General features: G+C 39.0%; 2 protein-coding genes and 1 long non-coding RNA gene across 3 annotated transcripts in view; 1 reads left to right on the top strand and 2 right to left on the bottom strand.

The window, feature by feature from the left end:
- Positions 1 to 4,147, top strand: part of LOC128014440 (uncharacterized) — a 30,859-nt gene extending 26,712 nt beyond the window's left edge. Inside the window, exon 2 of the long non-coding RNA XR_008183544.1 lies at positions 3,666 to 4,147. This is a non-coding gene — a long non-coding RNA (uncharacterized LOC128014440). The remainder of the gene's footprint in view (positions 1 to 3,665) is intronic.
- The window catches only part of LOC128014423 (histone H4), a 201,962-nt gene that overhangs the window by 132,429 nt on the left and 49,641 nt on the right, over positions 1 to 19,892 (bottom strand). The gene's annotated exons all lie outside the window — the stretch shown is intronic.
- LOC128014368 (WW domain-containing oxidoreductase) overlaps positions 4,660 to 19,892 on the bottom strand; it is a 194,483-nt gene continuing 179,250 nt past the window's right edge. The window contains exon 9 of the mRNA XM_052597942.1: positions 4,660 to 4,941. Coding sequence (XP_052453902.1) covers positions 4,750 to 4,941 — 192 coding nt within the window. The 3' untranslated portion in view covers positions 4,660 to 4,749. The remainder of the gene's footprint in view (positions 4,942 to 19,892) is intronic.

Raw genomic sequence — 19,892 nt, 5'->3', positions numbered from 1 at the left:
AGTTATTTCAAGCTAGACTAGGAGATGAAAGCAGAGAAAAAGGACCAAAGTTAAGTAATTAATGATATATAACATTGTTATAACACGTAGAAGTTGATTAAATTGTAATACTAAGGTAAATGCAGAAAAAAGGGGTGTCATGGTATGTATCCAAATTAATTTATTGTCATCTCTGTACTTTTTTGGTAGTTGTGTTGCTGTGGATTATAGCTATTGGTGTAAACAAGGTGAATTTGGTGTGTATATATTTTTGTTTTCAAAATCAAGGCTGGCCTTTGAAAAACGGCGCACTTGCCCGGCGTGCTGAAAGGAAAAAAACATTGATTAACTATCAAATGATTCCAATACAATGATCAATAAGGCTCCGTTGAAGAAACAAGAAAAACATCCACTCATGAATCTTCCAGTGCCTCAGACACAAAGGCCTTCTTGGCAGGGCATGCATGGTCATAGAAGCAGTTGCAGGTTTTTGCACAGCTTTCTCTGGGATTTGGGAAAAGAAAGCTTGGATTTGACTTTAAAGGGGTCTTCTTGATCCCTGGCTTGATATTTTTGGGATTGACCTCTGCTAGCCTGTCTGTCTTAGCCTGACTATCTTTTTAGATACTGCTGACCTGATTTGAACACTCTCGGCATCGGCAGCTTCGGACCAAAAAGATGCGCTCAAACACAACGCACAGACTACAGCTAGCAGCAAACTAACACGTGCGTTCTGCACATGCGTGAGAGCAATTAACTGTCTATATCAGCAGCTATCAATAGTGTATATTCTTCATTTAAAAAGGAAAAACCGAAACAAATTTATACAAGATAATCACAGATATACAAAACCTAAAGTGCTTGCTTACCACTTTGAATATCAGTAACGTTGACAACTAATAATTTTAAGCGACTCATTTTATTATAAAAACATTCGCATATTAGAAAGATTGGGAAAGATCACGTAACATTTAAACACCCTTCGGTCTGTACCGCCTTCTTTGGCTTGTTTTCATCACTTTCGCTTTTATTCTCAGACACTGATTAGTTTGCTGAATTGAACATCCAATCAGAGCTCTCACTTGCACCAATGACCCGACGCCGATTCGCAAACTGCCACCGACGTGAGCCCAACGAGAGCCGACGAGTGGAGCACACCAAGCAAACTAGCCCGACCAGCATTTGCCATCAGCCTGACGTAGGCCAACGGCCGATAATAAACTCTTGGAGATAACATGGATAGCTGGATAACAACTAGTATTTCCAAGACATCATTGGGGCCAAACATGGCACAGCTCTGAGGGCAAAGCTGTTGTTTTTATTATTATACGCAAATCTATGCCTCTAGGAGAGCAATATCACCAGCGTCTGTCTAGACCCAGCTGAGCATTTGCTCCTCCTGCTGGGGAGGCAGAAAAAGGGTCATAAAACCCAAATGATGGCCACCCAGACTTCCCCTAAGGTAGAGAGGCTTGAGCAGAGGATGCAAGCCAACACAGAGCCAACAGTTTCCCAGAAGACCTTGAGGCGGAAAGCTCAGATGCCCTGTCACCTGTGGCACACTGTCAACATCATTTAGTGCATGTTATTATTGGATATTGTTTGTTCTGGGTGCATTTAAGGCACATTTAGAAATCTTTTGTGTCCTTTTTGTAGGTCAGACGATTGTCAATCTTGGCCAAGTTGCTCTATGTGGCTATGATGAAGAGTGGAGATTCTCCCAAAGCTTGCTTATTGTTACCTCTATAGAGGTTGGTAGGAGATGGAAATCAATGCAAAGATGCAGTGCAGATCTACTACTCCTCATAGATCTGCGGATAGATGCTCTGATCAGAATTCTTTGCGGTAGGGATAAGCCAGCACATCTGTTTGAAATGTGTTTCAGTGCTAGGCACTTAACATAATATCAGGCATTGGGATGTGTCCTACAAGAATCCCTCTAGTTCCAGTGCCCCCTGGATAAGACCTTGCGGAGCGGTACCCTTGTTGAGACTAGTAACTGGGAGCTTTCCTATCTATGTTCAGCCATTTGCAAACAATACAGTATGTGACACCTGGCTGGCCCAGAAACACTACATCTGTGTTCCCACTTTATCTCCCGTTATCCAGGATCGGGGCGGTCCCACCGGTTCCCACACATACACAAATGGTTTAGTGCCACTTCAGGTTTACATGCCTCACATCATTAGCTATCCTCCCTCAATCTCAGACAAATAACAACCAGTCTCTCCTCTACCCCTCACCCCCCAACTCTCGTTCTCTCCCTCCATCAGGGGCCCATTCATTACATGGTGACACTTTTACTGCCTCTACCTCTCCCAGACCTCTCTGGAGAGAACAGATAGAACAAGAAAGAGAGCACGAACAGGGTAGAGACTGAGTGGAACCAGAAATAGAGTGGCACCCCACCTCCAATCCCACACGCTCAACTCGAAAATACAGAAGGAAGAGCTTGTTTGTTTATGAGTGCCATAGTTTCAGTCTTATCGCTGGGATGTACAAGGAACACCTCGTCCATCTTCCAGTATTGTAGCCCAGTCCACGTGTGCAATTCTGCCATTGCGTCATGGTCTTTTTATAAAAGTGTGTGTGTGTGTGTGTGTGGGAGCAAACACAGATAGGCCACCTGCACTGAGAAGGGTACACCATCTACCATCTACATGTACATTACGCAACCCTGTTTGTGCAGGAGAGTATGTGCTCTGAGCATTACACAACCGGTTCTTAAACTCACAATCTGGGGTTTCACTTTTTGCACATGTTGGGAACAGATCAAGCTTATATTTTGTACACATTTTGACACACTAAACCAGATCTGTATTGCATTTGTGTTGAAATGCCGTCTCATTTGCTGCTGTGCTAGAGATTTTATCCTTGTCTGCTGGTCCAGGTTATTGATTTGATTGGCCGCACAAGCGTGAAGGGTCGGGACAGGACTCCTTTATGATTGGTTTCTTGATGTGTCCATTACTCTGTTGGAGCGAGTAATGTGTGTGACAGGCCGTTTGTTTATGGAGTTGTTCCGGGTCATTGTCAAAGCCTCGCTAAACACACAGGCGAGGAAGGGTTCAGCTCATGTCACTACTGGGAAACTCGCTCACCCCTGATGCACAAGGAGACAGACTTTGTTTAAATCTCAAGAGAAGTGCTCTTCACTGGGCCTGGAATTTAAAAGACTCTTCCTAATTTAGTTATCCCAATGTGCGCAATAATAAATCAAAGTAGTGTATAAAACATTGTGTACTGTATGCTGAGCGGGCATACAGTTAACCAATTCTTTTCAATGTCTTTGTTAAATAAATTTTCACTCAACTTAAGTTCAAAAAGCTGTGAGGTCAATTTGACGGTATAACTCAATACTTGATGCAAGCAATCCAATGTGATATTTAACTGTATTTATTATTATTTATAACTTAAAAAAAAAATCATGAATGGATTTATGAATTAATGAATAAAATGAAAAACTTTAACTTTTTTAATGTCTTAAACTGACCCAATAAATGAATCAAATGTAAAAAAAAAAAAAAAAAAAAAAAAAAAAATGTTCTCAGCACTATTTGTTAACTATTTTTTAATGCATCGTCAGTGAAGGCAGCTAAAAATATTAATCTCACCAGCCATATTCAAAGAATACATTATATCATGTTTAAATTTTTAAATAAGGCTCTTTTTCTCTTTCTTTACAGACAGTGTAACACTGGAATGCTTCTGGCTTAGGGTGACCCACGGCTCCAAGACTGCCACAAAGCACAACCTCTCCAAAATCCACCCCTGATGAAGACAATGAGGAGGAGGAGGAAGATGATGGAAGATTGAGAGAAATCAGAAACCCTTTATCAACCTGAGTGCCATTCCTCAGCCTTACCCACAACCCCCTTCTACTGACTTGACCTTGATTTTACAGTCAGATGTCTCGCCAACAATGAAAAACTAATTAGGAGAGCTTTGAAACATCCCTGCATGCTTGATGATGCAGTCCAGACAATACAAGGAATTCAAAACGGAACTTCCACCAGATATTTCCAGACCAGGTGGACTCCGCTGACGGCCCTCCGGTTCTCATACCAGATGCTGTTTTATTGTACTTCACATTAACCCAGCATTTTATAAAAGGTGGTTGGGAGGCTCTAGCCAGATGGAATAAAGCAAGCAAACAGCATTCAAATTATTTCCGAACAGCATCTTGTGTATATTGTGTACAGGATAAGAGTACAGGCTTATTCTTAGCAATGTGAAGACACCATATGTGTAAATAGTTCACAAATTGTACATTTCCTGCATTATGTCTTTGTAGGTTACACCGTTCCAACAGTTATTCAACATTTTTATCTGTACAGACGGAAAGGTTGACATTGATCTCGAGTATTTGTATTCTGTAAGCGCCCATTTAAATCATATAGGCCCCCTCTAAAGACAACTCAAATGTCATTGCTTGTTAAGGAGACATTTACAGAGTGATCTAGACCTAGTTAAACCCTAATGCTGGATTGAGTGTCTACGCCTTTGAGAACGAGAGAAACACAATTGAATTGCATCTCTCGCTGTCTCTCTGCATCTGTTTATCTGCTGTAGAAGTCCCAGCCCGTGTGGTTCTAGTTCCCGATGCCCAGATAGCTTCTAAGCTTGATTGCCAACGTCCTTGTACAGTTTAGAATTGCATCTTCTCATCTCCTTTGCCCCTTCAAACGATGATTATCTTATGCCTGAATCCTCTACGTAGCCGTGACGGTCATGTAGGTGACCCTGCAAGGATCGCGGGGCCAGGAGGGGTCAGAGCACCTGAGGGGGGGTGGATCTCTCCTGGATGAGCCTCTCGCTGAGTTCCCAGAGGCTGAGGGCAGCTGTGGCGTCCTGGGCCTGCAGAGAGGGCAAGCAGCGGAAGCAGTTGTTGAAGTACATCCCTCCGATACCCTCCAGCTCTGGAGCCACGGCGCAGTAGACTGTAGTGGCCGCTCCCTGTTGCTGTGGAAACAAAAATTTAAATATCAGAATAAACTGAAACAATGTGAGCAAAAATAAATACTGTTGTTCTTGTATGGAGCCTGAAGAACTGGGTGATGCTCTTCAAAGGTTTGGGGCTATACCAAAGACACCTCTAACCATCTGAGACTTGCTTCCCCCCCACCCTAAAACTGATCGAGAGTTGGGGGAAGTGCTTCACAGACTGGCAAAAGATGCCATGGGATAGACTGTGTATTTGTTCAAATGGAGTTCCTGTTGTACTTGTACATCGGCCATATGGCTGTCAACAATCTGCATGCTGTCATATAGGTACCTGCCAAATACTAGTCTAGGAACCACCGAGATGAGCTGGTTTATGGTGGAAGAGTTCAATTCTGGCAAGTTCTATAAAAGCTTTTAAGGTGGACTCAAACCTCGTGCTGTCTGAATGCTGTATCCTCTCTAGGGTTCAAGGGTTAGCAGAAAAACCAAGCGACAACAATAGCAAAGACATGAACTTGACGTTATCTCCTCTAGAAGTAGGAAAAACAGGATATAATATCCGAGAAACCGGAACTCGGAAGCACTCAATTGGCAGGTTTATTGTATATCTTTTGCACGCCTGCCAAGAATCACAAACAATGATCAACACACACAAAAACAGTATAGCTGTGGATACTGTACATAGCAGAAAAGAAGTGCTTTGGGGAAGTCTTGTAAAGACGACTGTGGGGCAGCCTGCCAAAACTGTCCATTCATCTCATGTCAATGGGATTTCTGGATGTCACAAGTCAATGGGGACTTTCTGTCATTGGTGGAAAAGGCATCTACACACACAACCAAACACAAATTTAAATCCTAAACAAGGGATCCAGCACATAGATATCCAATGGAAGGGTACCCAAGTTGGAGACATATACCCCAATTCCAAATATCCTCTGTTATGCATGCATAAACAAGCCCCATGAAAATCTCTGAAGGGCCATTCACACTGACAGCGATTTGAAGCAACAAAGCATCCGGAAGTCATTTGTTTTAATAAGAGTTGTTGACTTGACACGGCAAGGCTGGCAAATGCCATTGGCGAGTTCAAATTAGGTGACCACCAATGCAGATACACAGATACAACTACTGCAGTTGATACTACAACTTTGGCAAACTCCAAAGCGACTTACTCATTTTCAATGTGAACCCCTTTTAAGACAGGAAGCAGTTATTAGAATTACTTTTTAAAGATGTAAAGGTGAAGTCAAGGTGTAATTTTGGCACCAAACTAGCCGCTACAAGTCAAATTGTGCAAAACAGTCCTCCAATTCTTCCATTTAAAAAAAAAAAAAAGTTAGTCTTCAATGTCACACCATTGGTTGAGTCAAAAGTTAAGTTGTTGGCCCCCTCAAACAAAAATCATGTGTCATAAAACTAGTTTAAGATCAGAATGTTCAGCCACGGTTCAAAGGTCAGCCTAGCAATCCAAACCCTTCACATTACTTAAGTTCTCATGAAACTTCAAAACAACTAATTTGGGACCAATACGCAACATGTACGCCCCCAGTTATGCCTCTTTTATTGTTTATTTCATTCATACCCTCGGGTTTGATTGTTTAAACAAAAACAAATGACTTTCCATGTCTTACAGATGCTCTGCACTTTTCCGCATGAAAGATAAGCAGCAAATTTTTAGGGACGGTTAGTTATCCCGGGGTTTTATCTGTCTTGGGGAAAGAGGGATGAAGATTCAGACGAAAAGAAAAACATGTCAGACAGAATTAGAGTTGACGTGCAGTTCAAATGTTTCCAGACTCGTCTTTTATGTACCTCCTCTCACAGAAGAAACCGTCCTGTGCTACTTCACACGCAACTCCTGCAGGAAGTTAACTTCTGTGAGATGCACATGAAATAGATGGCTGCTTTATCATCAAATAGTGCAGGAGCGTCTCAGATCTGAAAAAAGCGCAGGGCAAAGTTAAGGAGATCGTCTGGCAGACGTTTACAGAGACGTGCACCAATGGCCAACTCTTTAAACGGACGCAAATACACACGCGTCGCAACAGTACAAAGACTTTGTCTCATTTAAGGAGCCAAATCAACAGCTGTAGCTCAAGCTGGCAAAGACTGTGACAGAACGCTTGTTAGATACACATGCACACACAAACTCACAGGAAGAAAGCCAAGGCTGTAGTCAGAAATTCAGTGAGCTCATCCCCATTTAGTGTGTTTTTCTGTATCTGCGTGTGGCGGACCGTGCGTCTTTTGAAGTACACAGATGCTGCATGTTGCTTTGGTTAGCGCGGCAATAAACATGACATCAAAAGGATGGATCTTTCTGGAGTCTTACCTGCTTTTGCAGTGATAAGTTAATACATATTTGAAGCTGGGAATATGAAAGGAAGGTAAATGTCACTCAACCCCTCTACCAACGCAGTGAGTCAATATGCAAAGATGCACTTTATGGATTCACTGCTCTTGTAATAACATTTAATGTTGTCATATGCACAAAAAAGTGTTCAAAGCTGTGTGAAATTATTTCCCTGGTTATTAGGGTGAGGTTCTAATAGAAAAATCTTCTAGACTTTGAGCAAATTGCCCGAAATGCCTCTTAGCTTTCGATGAACTCATTAGAAAAATCAAATGTGCCCTGAAATCCAAACCCAGAATAAAGTTTAGACACCATATAAATGGCCTGCAAGTATTGATTTTCACAGTGTCTCAATATTTTACACCTTTTATGGTCACATACGTGTTTTAAGCAAGTATGCTAATGCTAGGTTTCACAAACAAACAGTTTAAACCAGCCTGAGGTGGTTGAACTCATCTTGAACACCTGACCAGGCTGGTGTTTAACTGGTTGGCCATCTGCTTTTCTGGCCTGACCAGCTGAGAAATACCTAAAACCAGATAACCAAATTAGCCCAACCACTGAAAACTAGCTTGTTACAAACCACTTCAGACTAGTTCAAGAAGTGTTTTTCAGCAGTTTCTTACATATTCTTTATATGTCCTTCTTGTCACCTCACCTTGATTAGAATACAGTGCCCACCAGCTCAAAGTTAATGCTAATACACTCCTCACAAGCACACATGCTCCATTGCAGTCGCCACTTGGCGCTGCTAATGCCTTCTGTAATGACGCACTGTGAAGACTAGCATGAGTGAGATTACCAGCACTAATGTATGTGGAGTGTAATTTCAGCGCTGGCTAGCGTACTGCTGTCCCTTAGCCAAACAATGGGCTGAAATGAATCTGAACCCTCTTCCAAATGCGCTTTAGCCCATTTCCAAAGCCTGCCTAGTCTTCCTAGTGGATGTGAGATGCAGAGAGAACATGTGGTTAAATCCCAGCAGCCCCATATTAGAGCTGCACCAACTGAATGGGGCTAACACAGAATTAGCAGTTAGTTTATGTGACTTTATTACAGTAATCACCGTCTGAATTACAGCTTACAGTGTACAGTCGGCTTGATTATTCATTTGGGGTTAAGTACATGTGCTTCATTAAAACTTTGAACATTGAATACATTCCCATCAAGCTTTCTAAGATGCTTCCTTACTAAATATAGATCTGCAATTGATCCATTGAGGCTCTAGACTGGAAAACCATTTCCTTTATCCGTTAGCAGCAGGACAATAATAGCATTTCTAACCATGAGCCTCCTGCTTTGGTGTATTTAGCTGAGGGAGATGGTGAGATTGGATTGTCAGACTGAATAAGAGAGCATGGATCTTATTGCCGTTATGCTGAACCTCCTGGTACTTGACCCGATGGCCCTTTTTGGCAGATAAACTTTATGATAAAATGCATTAACATGCTGGACCAGGTACTGCTCGTATTTATCAAGAGCTCAGCCCAGAAAACAGAGATAGCGAGACAGCTGCAGATCAGTTAAAGCAGTGGTTATCAATTGGTTTCGCTTCAGGACCCAAGATTTATCATTGGACATTAAGTGTCTTCCCAAAACATGACTACAGCCGCCTGTCAAAGAAAAGTCTTTGATGCTGCGTTGTTTTATTTGTGGTTTCGCAAAGATGAGGATGATGTATGATTACATATGGCCTTTGACGTCCAACAATTTTGGCGCCAACATTGTTTTTCCTTTCTGTCCACAATTTGAACAAAAAATTGTTTAAGAGCCAACAGTTGAAGAACCACTGAAGTATTCAAACTTCTAAGAAAATACAAACCACCAAATCCATTTGATCATTTTTGCAGCAATACTAGCAACCAAAGCAAATAAAACAAAGAGCAACACTTAAACGCTTCCTCTTTCAAATATAATAAAGGCCGAAAATTGACATAAGATACTTCCAATCACTTCCAATCAGTCATGCAATAAGTCCATTTGTCACTTTTATGTGCGTAAATAACTAATGTCTTCCTGTATCAAATGCAATTTTCCGTATGAAACCTCGTACATACAGATCCAAATAAGTCATTTTATTTAGCAATAAATAATTGAGATGACAGCACCATGTCCTAACCAGGTGGAATACGATAAAGCAACATGCTTGGTTTCTACTAATGCGATTTTTCGTGTTAGGTAGTCCCGCCCATCGTGAAATCTCATTGGTCTAAAATCCTGCTCTGCATAATTGTATATTTACCCTCAAATATGCTCGTAGTGTCTGGTTAGCGTGCTTCTTTTTGATAAATGCAGGTGTTTAATATTTCCAGAATGGCAATTATCTATAATTTCACGCCTTCTATTTGTTAAACCCAGGAATGGCGCCCCCATCATGCACACCTGGTCAAATTTGACTGTATCTAGTGTACAAATTGTGGTTTAATTCCTCTTTTACCATCAGTATTAAATTCCTGTGCTGGCTGAGAGTTTATAGTTGGCAGACATAGTTTTTTCGCTGTTAACTAGTACCCCAGTTTTCCTGTAGTTCTGGTGTCGCTCTACAGCGTGAACGATGTGATCCTTTTTCCATGTAGTTTTTCCAACACACTCACAATGTAGAGTATCTGACATATAGAGCATTATGTTATAATCAGCAGAGAAAATGACCTTACTGGGTAAGAGTTATATCCCTTTGTTTCTAGAAAGGTTGTGTTGAATTTTCTGTCATTGCTGCATGTAATAGGTTAAGAAAAATGGTGTAAATTTTCCCGTCATCTGTCTCATGTTGTCGTGAGCTATCTGTCCACCTCTGCTGTCAGTTCCTCTGTGCTGTACATACATCTGTAAATATTGAACAGCTATGCATGCTGACACTCTAGCAATTGTTTCAGGTACTTTTATAATCAAAAATGCATATGGCATGTGCTAAAAAAATAACTAAAAAAATGAATTGAGAATTGAGAAAAACATAATAAAACGATTGGTCAAATAAACATGATCTCATAAACCAATGTGAAAAATAGTGATTTTTTATTTTATTAGACTTTGTTTTTGGTATAAGCAGTTATATCTTTGGCTGTCATTCCCAGTGTCTTTTCTTGTTATCCTTCAGACATTTTTGTGAGAGGGTTGAGGCAAAAATGATATTGGGTAGGGAGGATGATCAATGTTAATTATCTGGATTTTGAACATGGCCCTACATTTCAAAACCAAACTTCATATGCTCACAGAATAACAATGTGTATTTTATTGGTATTTTTTTCTGTTTGTGTTAGTTTATTACAAAATATATCCTGTTTTTCTGACTGTAACAACCAAACAAAAGGCAAATGTCTTTAATTTCAGCACTTTTCTTTGTAAATATCATGTATCTTGTTATATTCTATTATATGGCCATGCAGTGATTGATTTCAGCGATTCCCAAGAGTATTGCTATAAGTTTTGCCTCAGCCCTATGCAACAACCTGTACATTTATAACCAAAACAGAGACAATTCTATGAAGGAGATCATGGATCCAATGGAGGAAGATGGACTGTTTTTTTAGGAATGTTTATTTTCAATTCATGACGACCATGATAGTTGGAGGTGTCTGATTTTTAATCTGTGCTAAAGATATTTTAAATTTAATAAATAATCATTGTAACAAGATGTTCAGTGGTTTGGTTCTTTGCCATGTTGTGTTTTTCAATTTGGCTGTCTTCGCGATATTAGAGTAAATCGGTATATGTACGTCAACCTCGTCATTGTGCCAATTATTTTATATTTTCGTTTCCACAATATTTTAATAAATTGTAAGTTGACGGCATTCTTCAAGCTCAATCAATCCTGTTATCATGTTATTGCAAGAAAAATATATTTAAAAAATGATCTTTAATTTGTGAGTGAAATGTGTTTATCAGTTACAACAAATCAACATTTTGTCGCAAACTAACAAGCCCATATTTATCCCCCATATTATGTTATCCATTTTGGTATAAAGTGTATAACTTTTAACGTTAATACATTATTTATTTTTATTCTTTTTTATGAAGATTTAATTAGATTAAGACCAGAAAATAATTAGTTTGTGGTGTCCCTTAATAATTATATCATTATTAATATATAAAAAAAAAAATAATAATAAAAAATAACATTTTGCTACTTTTATCCAGAACATCTGTGACTTTTTTTTGTACTCCTCTATTATGAATTATCCATAAAAATGAATGTAAAAAGAAAAAACACTTTAGAGTGCAGACCATGTTCATAGTGTTATATTTATATTGTTCTTTACATCATGTTTGGTAAATATATATATATATATATATATATATATATATATTACAGAGTTTCACAGATCTTGTTTTTCCAGTATGAACCTCCCCGATCCAAACCCCCAAAAGTCACATCTCTATCACAAAAGCGCCTGAAAAACCAATCCCGACAACATTTACGCAGTTCCTCTTTTTCTTTCTCCTCTATCTCCATCTGTTTTTCTGTCTTTCCCCTCAGTTTTGTTTACTTTAGCATTCAGTGGCGGTGCTCTCAGCGAGCCGACAGCTCATCTGAGCGTGCTCCGGCCAGCTGTGAGGGGGACTCTGGGTAAAGAGTAAACAGCCGCGATGGCCATTCTTTCTGCCCAATGAACCGCCGGAGAGAGGATTTACACCACAAAACACACTTCACAAATTCTGAACACAAACACCTCCACGGCCCGTGGCCTAAAAAACAGAGAAATAATGGTCCTTTCAGAGCGCAGGGGCTGGGATTGAACCATCTCCTCTCCCGAGGAGAACAGTGATAATGTACACAGTCCTAGAGCAAACAGATGTAGCAGGCAGACAACAATATGGTGCATCTACACTGAAACTGTGAATAGCCTGAAAATGAACAGGAACAGACCCGGAGGTCAAGGCAAAATGGAGGTCAAGGCACAGGAAAAAAGTAGCTGGAGGACAGAATAAATTTAGAAAAAAATATAAATCAGAGCCAAACAAAGGATTAACCAATTTTTTAAATGAAAAAAACAGTCAAAACACACAGAACGTAATTCCAAATATGTATTTACACACAGTACCTATTTTTACATACTTATGTAGAATGTATAATATGCGTGTATTAAGTATGAGTGTATAATGTATGTCAGACTCAAACCTTCATCTCATATAGATCTCTAGCACAAGCGCTAAACCTGCGTCGCAACTCATAACAGATCACGATTTCAACAATTTGATGCACAAAGGTGAATGACAAAACACCAAAACTGGACAGAGACGTTTCAGTCTCACTGTTGTCCTCTAACCGACGAGAATCTCTCTCTTCACCTCCAGAAGGGAAGGATGGTAAAGGATGATCAATGTGCGTGCAGGACTGCCGCTGAATGAGGCTTGATGATTACACTCTCGTATTCTTTTGTCAGGGCCATAAGGTAACAGGACCTTGCCCCACCACATGCATTAAATCCTATTAAAATCGCCTTCATTATAGCGGAGGCCTGTGTGTAATGGAATGGGGAAAGGCACCCTCCGTCTCCCCCGAGTCTCGTTCTACTGATGGTGGAGCCCATTCCCACAAACCCATTCTCACTCTCTCAAGGGTGAGTAATAACATTCATGTTGGCGAGGTGTGCAGAGAGAGCGACCCATGTAGATTTCCACAGCCTTAGGACAACCAGCTAAACACCGGATTTTTCTTGCTATTTTATTATATTTCAGCTCTTTATCACTTAAAAATTTTTTAAGCCTTTCCTAGACCACATTGGTTTTCGTATTTATTAATTTGTGAACGCTCACATGCTGTTGTTTTTTTTTTTGTTACATTAAACACTTGTTTAACATGCAATTAAAATAAATAGGGTCCACACCAACTATGGAGTAGTGCTATGGTGCATTTCTTTCTTTTATTTTTATTATTATTATTTTTTTATTGGAACTGATTTAGGACATATTTAAAATACACAGCTACTTCTGAATATCCGCAAATGCTTAAAGATAATTTTTGCCCACAAAGTGGTGCAATCTACAATCAGGGGCAAACTAGACCGCACTAACCAGACATACCTCAACCCTTTGGTGTGCACAGATAAAATACTCATCTATAGATATGGGGTCTTCAGTTAAATTCTACATTTCAGGTCTGACAGTCTCTATATGACACCAGAGACACCTTATGACCACTAAAAGCAAGGTTGACGCAGGAAAAAAGGGCGCCTAAGCGCTCAGAAAGAGTTCACAGCAGTGTAAGTGATGGCCAGTCACTGTGAAAGAGCCTCAGAAAAAAGCACTCGCAGTCGTCCACTCAAAGCAAACACAAAAAGTGAAATCCGACACAGTTTGACAAATAGAGCAAGTTGGGAAATAAACACAGCTGAAGCAGCAATCATTCAGCAGTCTATCCTGGCTCTCTCCAGGAGAACATCGCCCCGGTGTGGAGCACGCTTTCCGATGAGAAAGAGCGCGTGTCAGCCGTCACACTCCAGCCCGAGATGAAGGGAGGGGGCCAGAACGGGACGGGATGGGACTGGATGAATGAGCGTGGGGGTATTAGGACACGGAGCACCCAGGGGGAAAACAATTGGACTCGGAAGGACTTGTGCAGCCACTGTGAAACTATCTCGTTTTTATCTTTCAGAAGGACTTCCGAGGTGATCCGAAGAACGTAATTATTTTCAGCTAATAAAAGCAACATATGCTAAGACAATAAAAGTGCTTATTGGACATCTATTCATTAAAACGGGGGGCTGTAAAAAAAAAAAAAAAAAGGAACTTCTGCATGCGGACGTGATTTAAAATGAATCGGGAAATCAGCTTAAAGCCGGGCACTGGGCTGCGCTCTGAAATGAGCTGAATAAAACATAAGAGGGTTGTGGGTTTATTGGGCGTACTCGCCGCTTTCAAAGATCTTTGAAGGAGGAAGAAATTGGCAGCTATTTAACCCTGCTCATTCATTTCCACAGAAGGTAATGACTGCGGGTCACTGGAATAAAGAAAGTCAGGGAAAAAAAAGAGTCCGGTCTGGTTGTGACTGCAGGTCTTTGGGTTTGATAAAGGAGCTTAAAAGTCTCTCATCCTCTGCACCTGTGTCCACTTCAAAAACCCGCACTCATTCTCTCTCCTTCACTTAGACATCATTATATTCTTTCCAAAAGAATATGTTAAAGTATGGCTGAAGGCACGATTTAATGATATTTGAAAGTGCGGTATCTGAAAGTGGCTTAATAATGGGCATATACACACACACGCACACACAAACGTCCCCACATATTTCACGAAGAAGAAAAACTACTGTAAGAAATTATAGTTTTATCTATATGCCTGCTTTTATTAGCGAGGAAAGTAGTGAAGAATGAATCAGTTCATTGCAAAAATGATTTAGGTACCGTCAATATTTTATATATAAATACAATAGTAATAGAGTGATATATTATTTATTTCATTAATATATATATATATATATATATATATATATATATATATATATATATATATTCAGCTGGATTTTCAACATCATTACTTGCTTTTCAAGAAACATTTCATTTTATTATTATTATTATTATTATTATTATTATTATTATCATCATCAATCTTTAAACAAAACAAAAAAAAACCTTTGTTACTTGAAATAAAATAAACTGAATAGATTATTTAATAGTCATTTTTTTATGAAGTTTATCTCTGATGTATACAAATATAGCAAAAATAACAAATAATTTTTTTTTTTAAAATGCCAAAATGCAACAAAATATCAAAGTTGACTAAAATCTAAGTGAAAATACTGTATATTTAAAATTGATGTGATTTCTCAGTGATACTAAAATAACACTTAGTGTTGAAAAGAAAGGTCTAAAGAGCAGCAATATTTTAATAGACAAAATATTTATTATATAATTATATAATAATAATAATAAATATATATTACTTTTGATCAATTTAATGACCCCTTGCTGAAAAGTTTTATATTCACGATAACATGAGAAAATTGTCTCATATACGCAAATCAAATCAAGTATAGACTGGCTGTGTTCACTACTCTTAGTGTAGACTGCAGCATTTACTACTACACTTGCTTTTCTTGACTGATTATTTACTCAGACAGCCAAGAGACTTGAATTTAATTAAAATAACCACATTTAGTTCGATTATAACAGGTCACTGTTAAGAGGATTAAAGGTCACACTTTACTTTAATGTCCAGTTCTCACTAATTACTATTAACTATGACTTTTGCCTCAATAAATTTCTAATTTGCTGCTTATCAATAGTTATTAAGGTGTAGGTATTTGGGTAAGATTAGAGAATACTGTCATTCATAATATGTGCCTTAAGCACTAATGAACAGCCAATATGTTAATAATAGACATGCTAATAATCAACTAGGTAATAGCGAGAATTGGTCCCAGTACTAAAGTGATTCAGGATTAAAAGTGCTCACAATGTCACTGTGACAACAATGCAGTTTTGTAATGTTTGTGGAGTATATTTCTGCATCATGCATGGTTTCCATGCTATTTTAAGTAAGTCGGTAGCAGTGTGGAGTGTATATTGCACAGTAAGCAGCGTGCTAGTGCTCCATCCAGGCCCTGCGCTGGAGTTAGTGTGTGATCAGTGCACCTGATTGCTGTGTAATGGAGGTGTTGGGACACTAGCGAGCAGCTCAGAGGCCCAGTCTAGCTAAGCTCAGCTCAGCTCAGCTAAGTCAAGCCCAGCAGAACACAGGTGGATTAATAAGGCCAAAGACAGGTGCTCTCTCCTCCAGAGCGCACACCTCCCTAATTGGTCTCATAAGACCCCCTGTGCTCAGAGACTGTGCTGCTGTCCTGAAGAATTCCTTCACACACACACACACACAGTTGTTAGAGAGACGACTAACACTCACAGTCTCTCATTAGCAGGGTTGAGCAGTGTCTACCTTAATAAAGTCATTATCACACTTGTGACTCCAAGCTGAGAGACAGACAACCTGATAAAACCACACACACACACACACACATCTGAACAAATGACTCAGAATAGACCTTCAAATGAAACTGTTATTGTAATGCTTTTGACACAGATTGACTCATATAATGCACAAGTGTGACATAACGCAACAATTTACAAACAGTTCTGCTTAAACTTAACAATGGTTTTACAAATTACATAAACAGAGAGTTGGTTTGTTAATGAGACCGTTTTTAATATAAATTGAGACATTTTTAGGAAAGTGTCTTTTAATTTAGTTTTTTTCTTTTGGGTGTCCCTGGCACTTTTTGTAATAGACATAGTGAAAGGAAAGAGAGGAAATGTAATCAGGTCACAACTGAACCCACATTTCCTCCTCAATATCTGGTGCATGTGCAGCAACCACTGGCCCACAGTTCTGACAAAATTATTTAATTAAAGATGAAACAGTTTTCTGTATAATAAAAAAAAAAAAAAAAAACTTACGGAGCTTTCCCGAGCATATTTTTTAAGAGATTTTCAATCTATTTTAAGAGTTTCATTGTCAAAACTTAACTAAATAAATAAATAAACAAAACAAAAAAAAAAAATTTTTTGTCTTTTAGCAAACCAGTGAGGACTGCTGGGTGGCCATCATATACTGTTATCTTTTCATATTGTTACAAAAAAAAGCAATTTTTGTTCGGTTTTTAATTTATTTTTGTTGCGAAAAAAGATGCATTTCTGACACTGTTCCTTTCCAAAATATATAACCGTCAATCTCAAATTCACACCAGTCGCTGTGCTAAACAAAACGTTCATTAATATGAATTACTTTTCTCAGCTTTTGACTTGAAGGTAACAAACTAGCGCTGTAGCAGAGCATCGAACAGTGAAGTTAATGAACTGAACAAACAGATTATTTTCTAATAGCGAAAGAGAAGTGTTTACACAATACAGTACAAACCCGCTGCAGAAAGAGACTGTTCAGCGCGACTGTCCCGCCACAATAAGATCATCTCTTCCTGACAATGGTTAGAGTAAATTACAGAGGCCTACTGAGACACATATTATGCGTTCCTGGTATAGCGCGCTGGTTAGATGCTTTGTACTGATGATACCATTACACAGAAATCTGAACGAAAATAATGTGGGAAGATATCAAAATATATTCAAAACAAAATAATGAAGGTTCGTGCGCCAAACAATAACAGGAAAAGTTTGCACTCTTTTCTATCAGAAGGGACGTTTATCCGTGAGTGTTTTGATTATTACTCGGCTTTTCCTTGTCTTCTCTCCCGGATCTTTTCTCGTTTCATGGGTCTGTGGAGGTCGTTGGTGGGACTTGATCTTAAATAAAAAAGTATTGCTGCACCATTAAGCGCAGATAGTAATGATATTAATTTGCCAAGACTGTGTCATTTTCACAGGAGAGCAACTAGCAGAAAACATTATGAAAATGTCGGAGAGGACTGGTAATTGAGTTGATTAGTGTGACCTTGGTTGGGAAGGTAATAGAGGGGCGAGTGAACGAAGCGTGCGGGCTAGAGTTATGACCCTCTCTCTCTCTCTTTCTCTGTCTATCTCTCCTTTAGCTCCGTGAGGAGCAGGGTTCGCTATTTGTTGGGGGTGACTGGGAGCAGCGGGCGCTCGCTCTGACAGAGTAATACGCCGTGACTAGCCGAGCTTGTCGTGCTACTTAGCGCTTTTTTCCGGAGAGTAATGAGGGTGCAAAAAGAAGGGCTCTGTGATTGTCGTAAAGGCCTGGGCCAAGCCTAGTGCTGGGATTAGCCAATTCAGAGCCAAAAATGAAAAAAAGCTTTGCATTTAGAGTGGATTGCAGAGAGCTCGGCCACGGACAGCAGAGAGACCGAATCCATTAAAAAATACAAGACCAAAGTGTCTAAACGATTTAGCTATTTGTCTATATTTGTACAAATGAAAGCATCTCGTTTGTTTCAGTTTCTAGCATCATGTCTGTGGACAAACTAGACTCACGAACATTTATGATTTTAAAATACACCAATGCAAAGGGTGCATTACTATTTTTCTTGGCCTTTTCATCTCTCACCCACACAAAACCAAAAGCACCGCACACAAAGTTGATTTTTGCATCATTGCGGTATCGGCCCAGAGTAGCTGCTGCTGCACAGAAAAGTGGTTCACTTCTGTTTTACGACTTTTATGGGGTAATGAAACTAATGAGCTGATGCCCAACCCCCTCCATTTCCTCCACGCTGACTGTGTTTCTGTCAGGAGCAGCTCTGAGTCCAAACGGCAGCCATCAAACCCCAACAAACCCTAGAGTTAAACACTGAAGATTCACACACAATTCTCAATACTTTATAAGCATGTACATCCCTAAAGTGTTATTATATTTTAGTAATTATATTATATACTTTACATAATATTGTATAAAATTAAAATATGAAAATATTACTATAAGCAAAGGGTTTCTTCATTAACATGCTAAAACAACTGTCAAGTACAGCACATATTGAAATATGGAATATTGCTTTTATAAAGAGTCAAATCCATCCCTTTTATAGCATTTCATAATCATGTAATCAGTTTACATGCACTTTCATGACATGATCAAAATGATCCAACAATAACAATAGGTTGATAATAGGCAAAAACTGAATCGGTACACAAAACTACGAGAGCGGGCGCAGTCCACCTAAATATGCTAGGTAAATCAAACCCTTCATGATACTCATGGCGTGATGGACACATGGATCAAAACATAACAAGTAAATGAGCCGTAGATTCATTCGCAGCCCTCACTGGGTCACATCAGCAGATCGGCCTTGTGCCAATTACAGGCCAGGAATTGCTGGATATTAGAAAATGACACATATTTATCAAAACTGGTTGGGTAAAGGAGTTAATGCTGGTTTATACAGCTATATATACATATACATATATATATATATATATATATATATATATATATATATATATATATATATATATATATATATATATATTAGGGCCGGGACTTTAACGCGTTAATTGAGATTAATTAATTACACAAAAAATAAAGCATTAACTAAGATTAATTAATTACAGAAAAAAAATTCCCGCATTTTTAATAACTTATTTTTGCACCGCGGAACGTTTGTCACTGGATGCGTTTCGGCGGACCGATTATACTGGAGCACCAACTAGCGTTCGCACATCACCGCAGGCGCAGCACATCGAGCCTCAAGTATCACCTCAACGCAAGACATGTAGCAGCTAGCGTGGACTTTACACTTTATGTTGAACTGTGTATTATTTTGTTGGTGCAACAGTTTATGTTAAACTCTTTATCGTTTTGGCCAAGGTTATTGAGAGTTGGACTTAGTATGTTATGGCCTCTGGCTCTGAAGCAACAGAGAGATGTTTTCTAATAGTCAGGGTTTCGAATGTTCTGAATGTAATTGACAGTATTGTGTATTACTTAAAAAACACTTTGCAGAAGGACACTTTCCAGCACCTATAAGCTTCCTGAATTTCTGAAATGTACTATTTCTAAATTGTTTCTAAATATGCTATTGCTACACTCCATGGCAAAAATTGCACTGGTCTGCTAGACTTGGTTGAACAAAAATAAACAATATTTTGTTGCTTAAGCTTATGTATTCAGTCATTATTCAATGGTATACTATAAATCCATGTGAAAAAAAAATGACTTCTCACTGTTCTCAGGTCAACATTTATATGCGATTAAAATGCGATTAATTTCGATTAAT

This window comes from Carassius gibelio, chromosome B25, assembly GCF_023724105.1.
Source record: "Carassius gibelio isolate Cgi1373 ecotype wild population from Czech Republic chromosome B25, carGib1.2-hapl.c, whole genome shotgun sequence".
NCBI classification, from domain to species: domain Eukaryota; kingdom Metazoa; phylum Chordata; class Actinopteri; order Cypriniformes; family Cyprinidae; genus Carassius; species Carassius gibelio.
The sequence above is the reverse complement of the archived record's forward strand: the minus strand, read 5'-3'. Positions and strand labels throughout refer to the sequence as shown.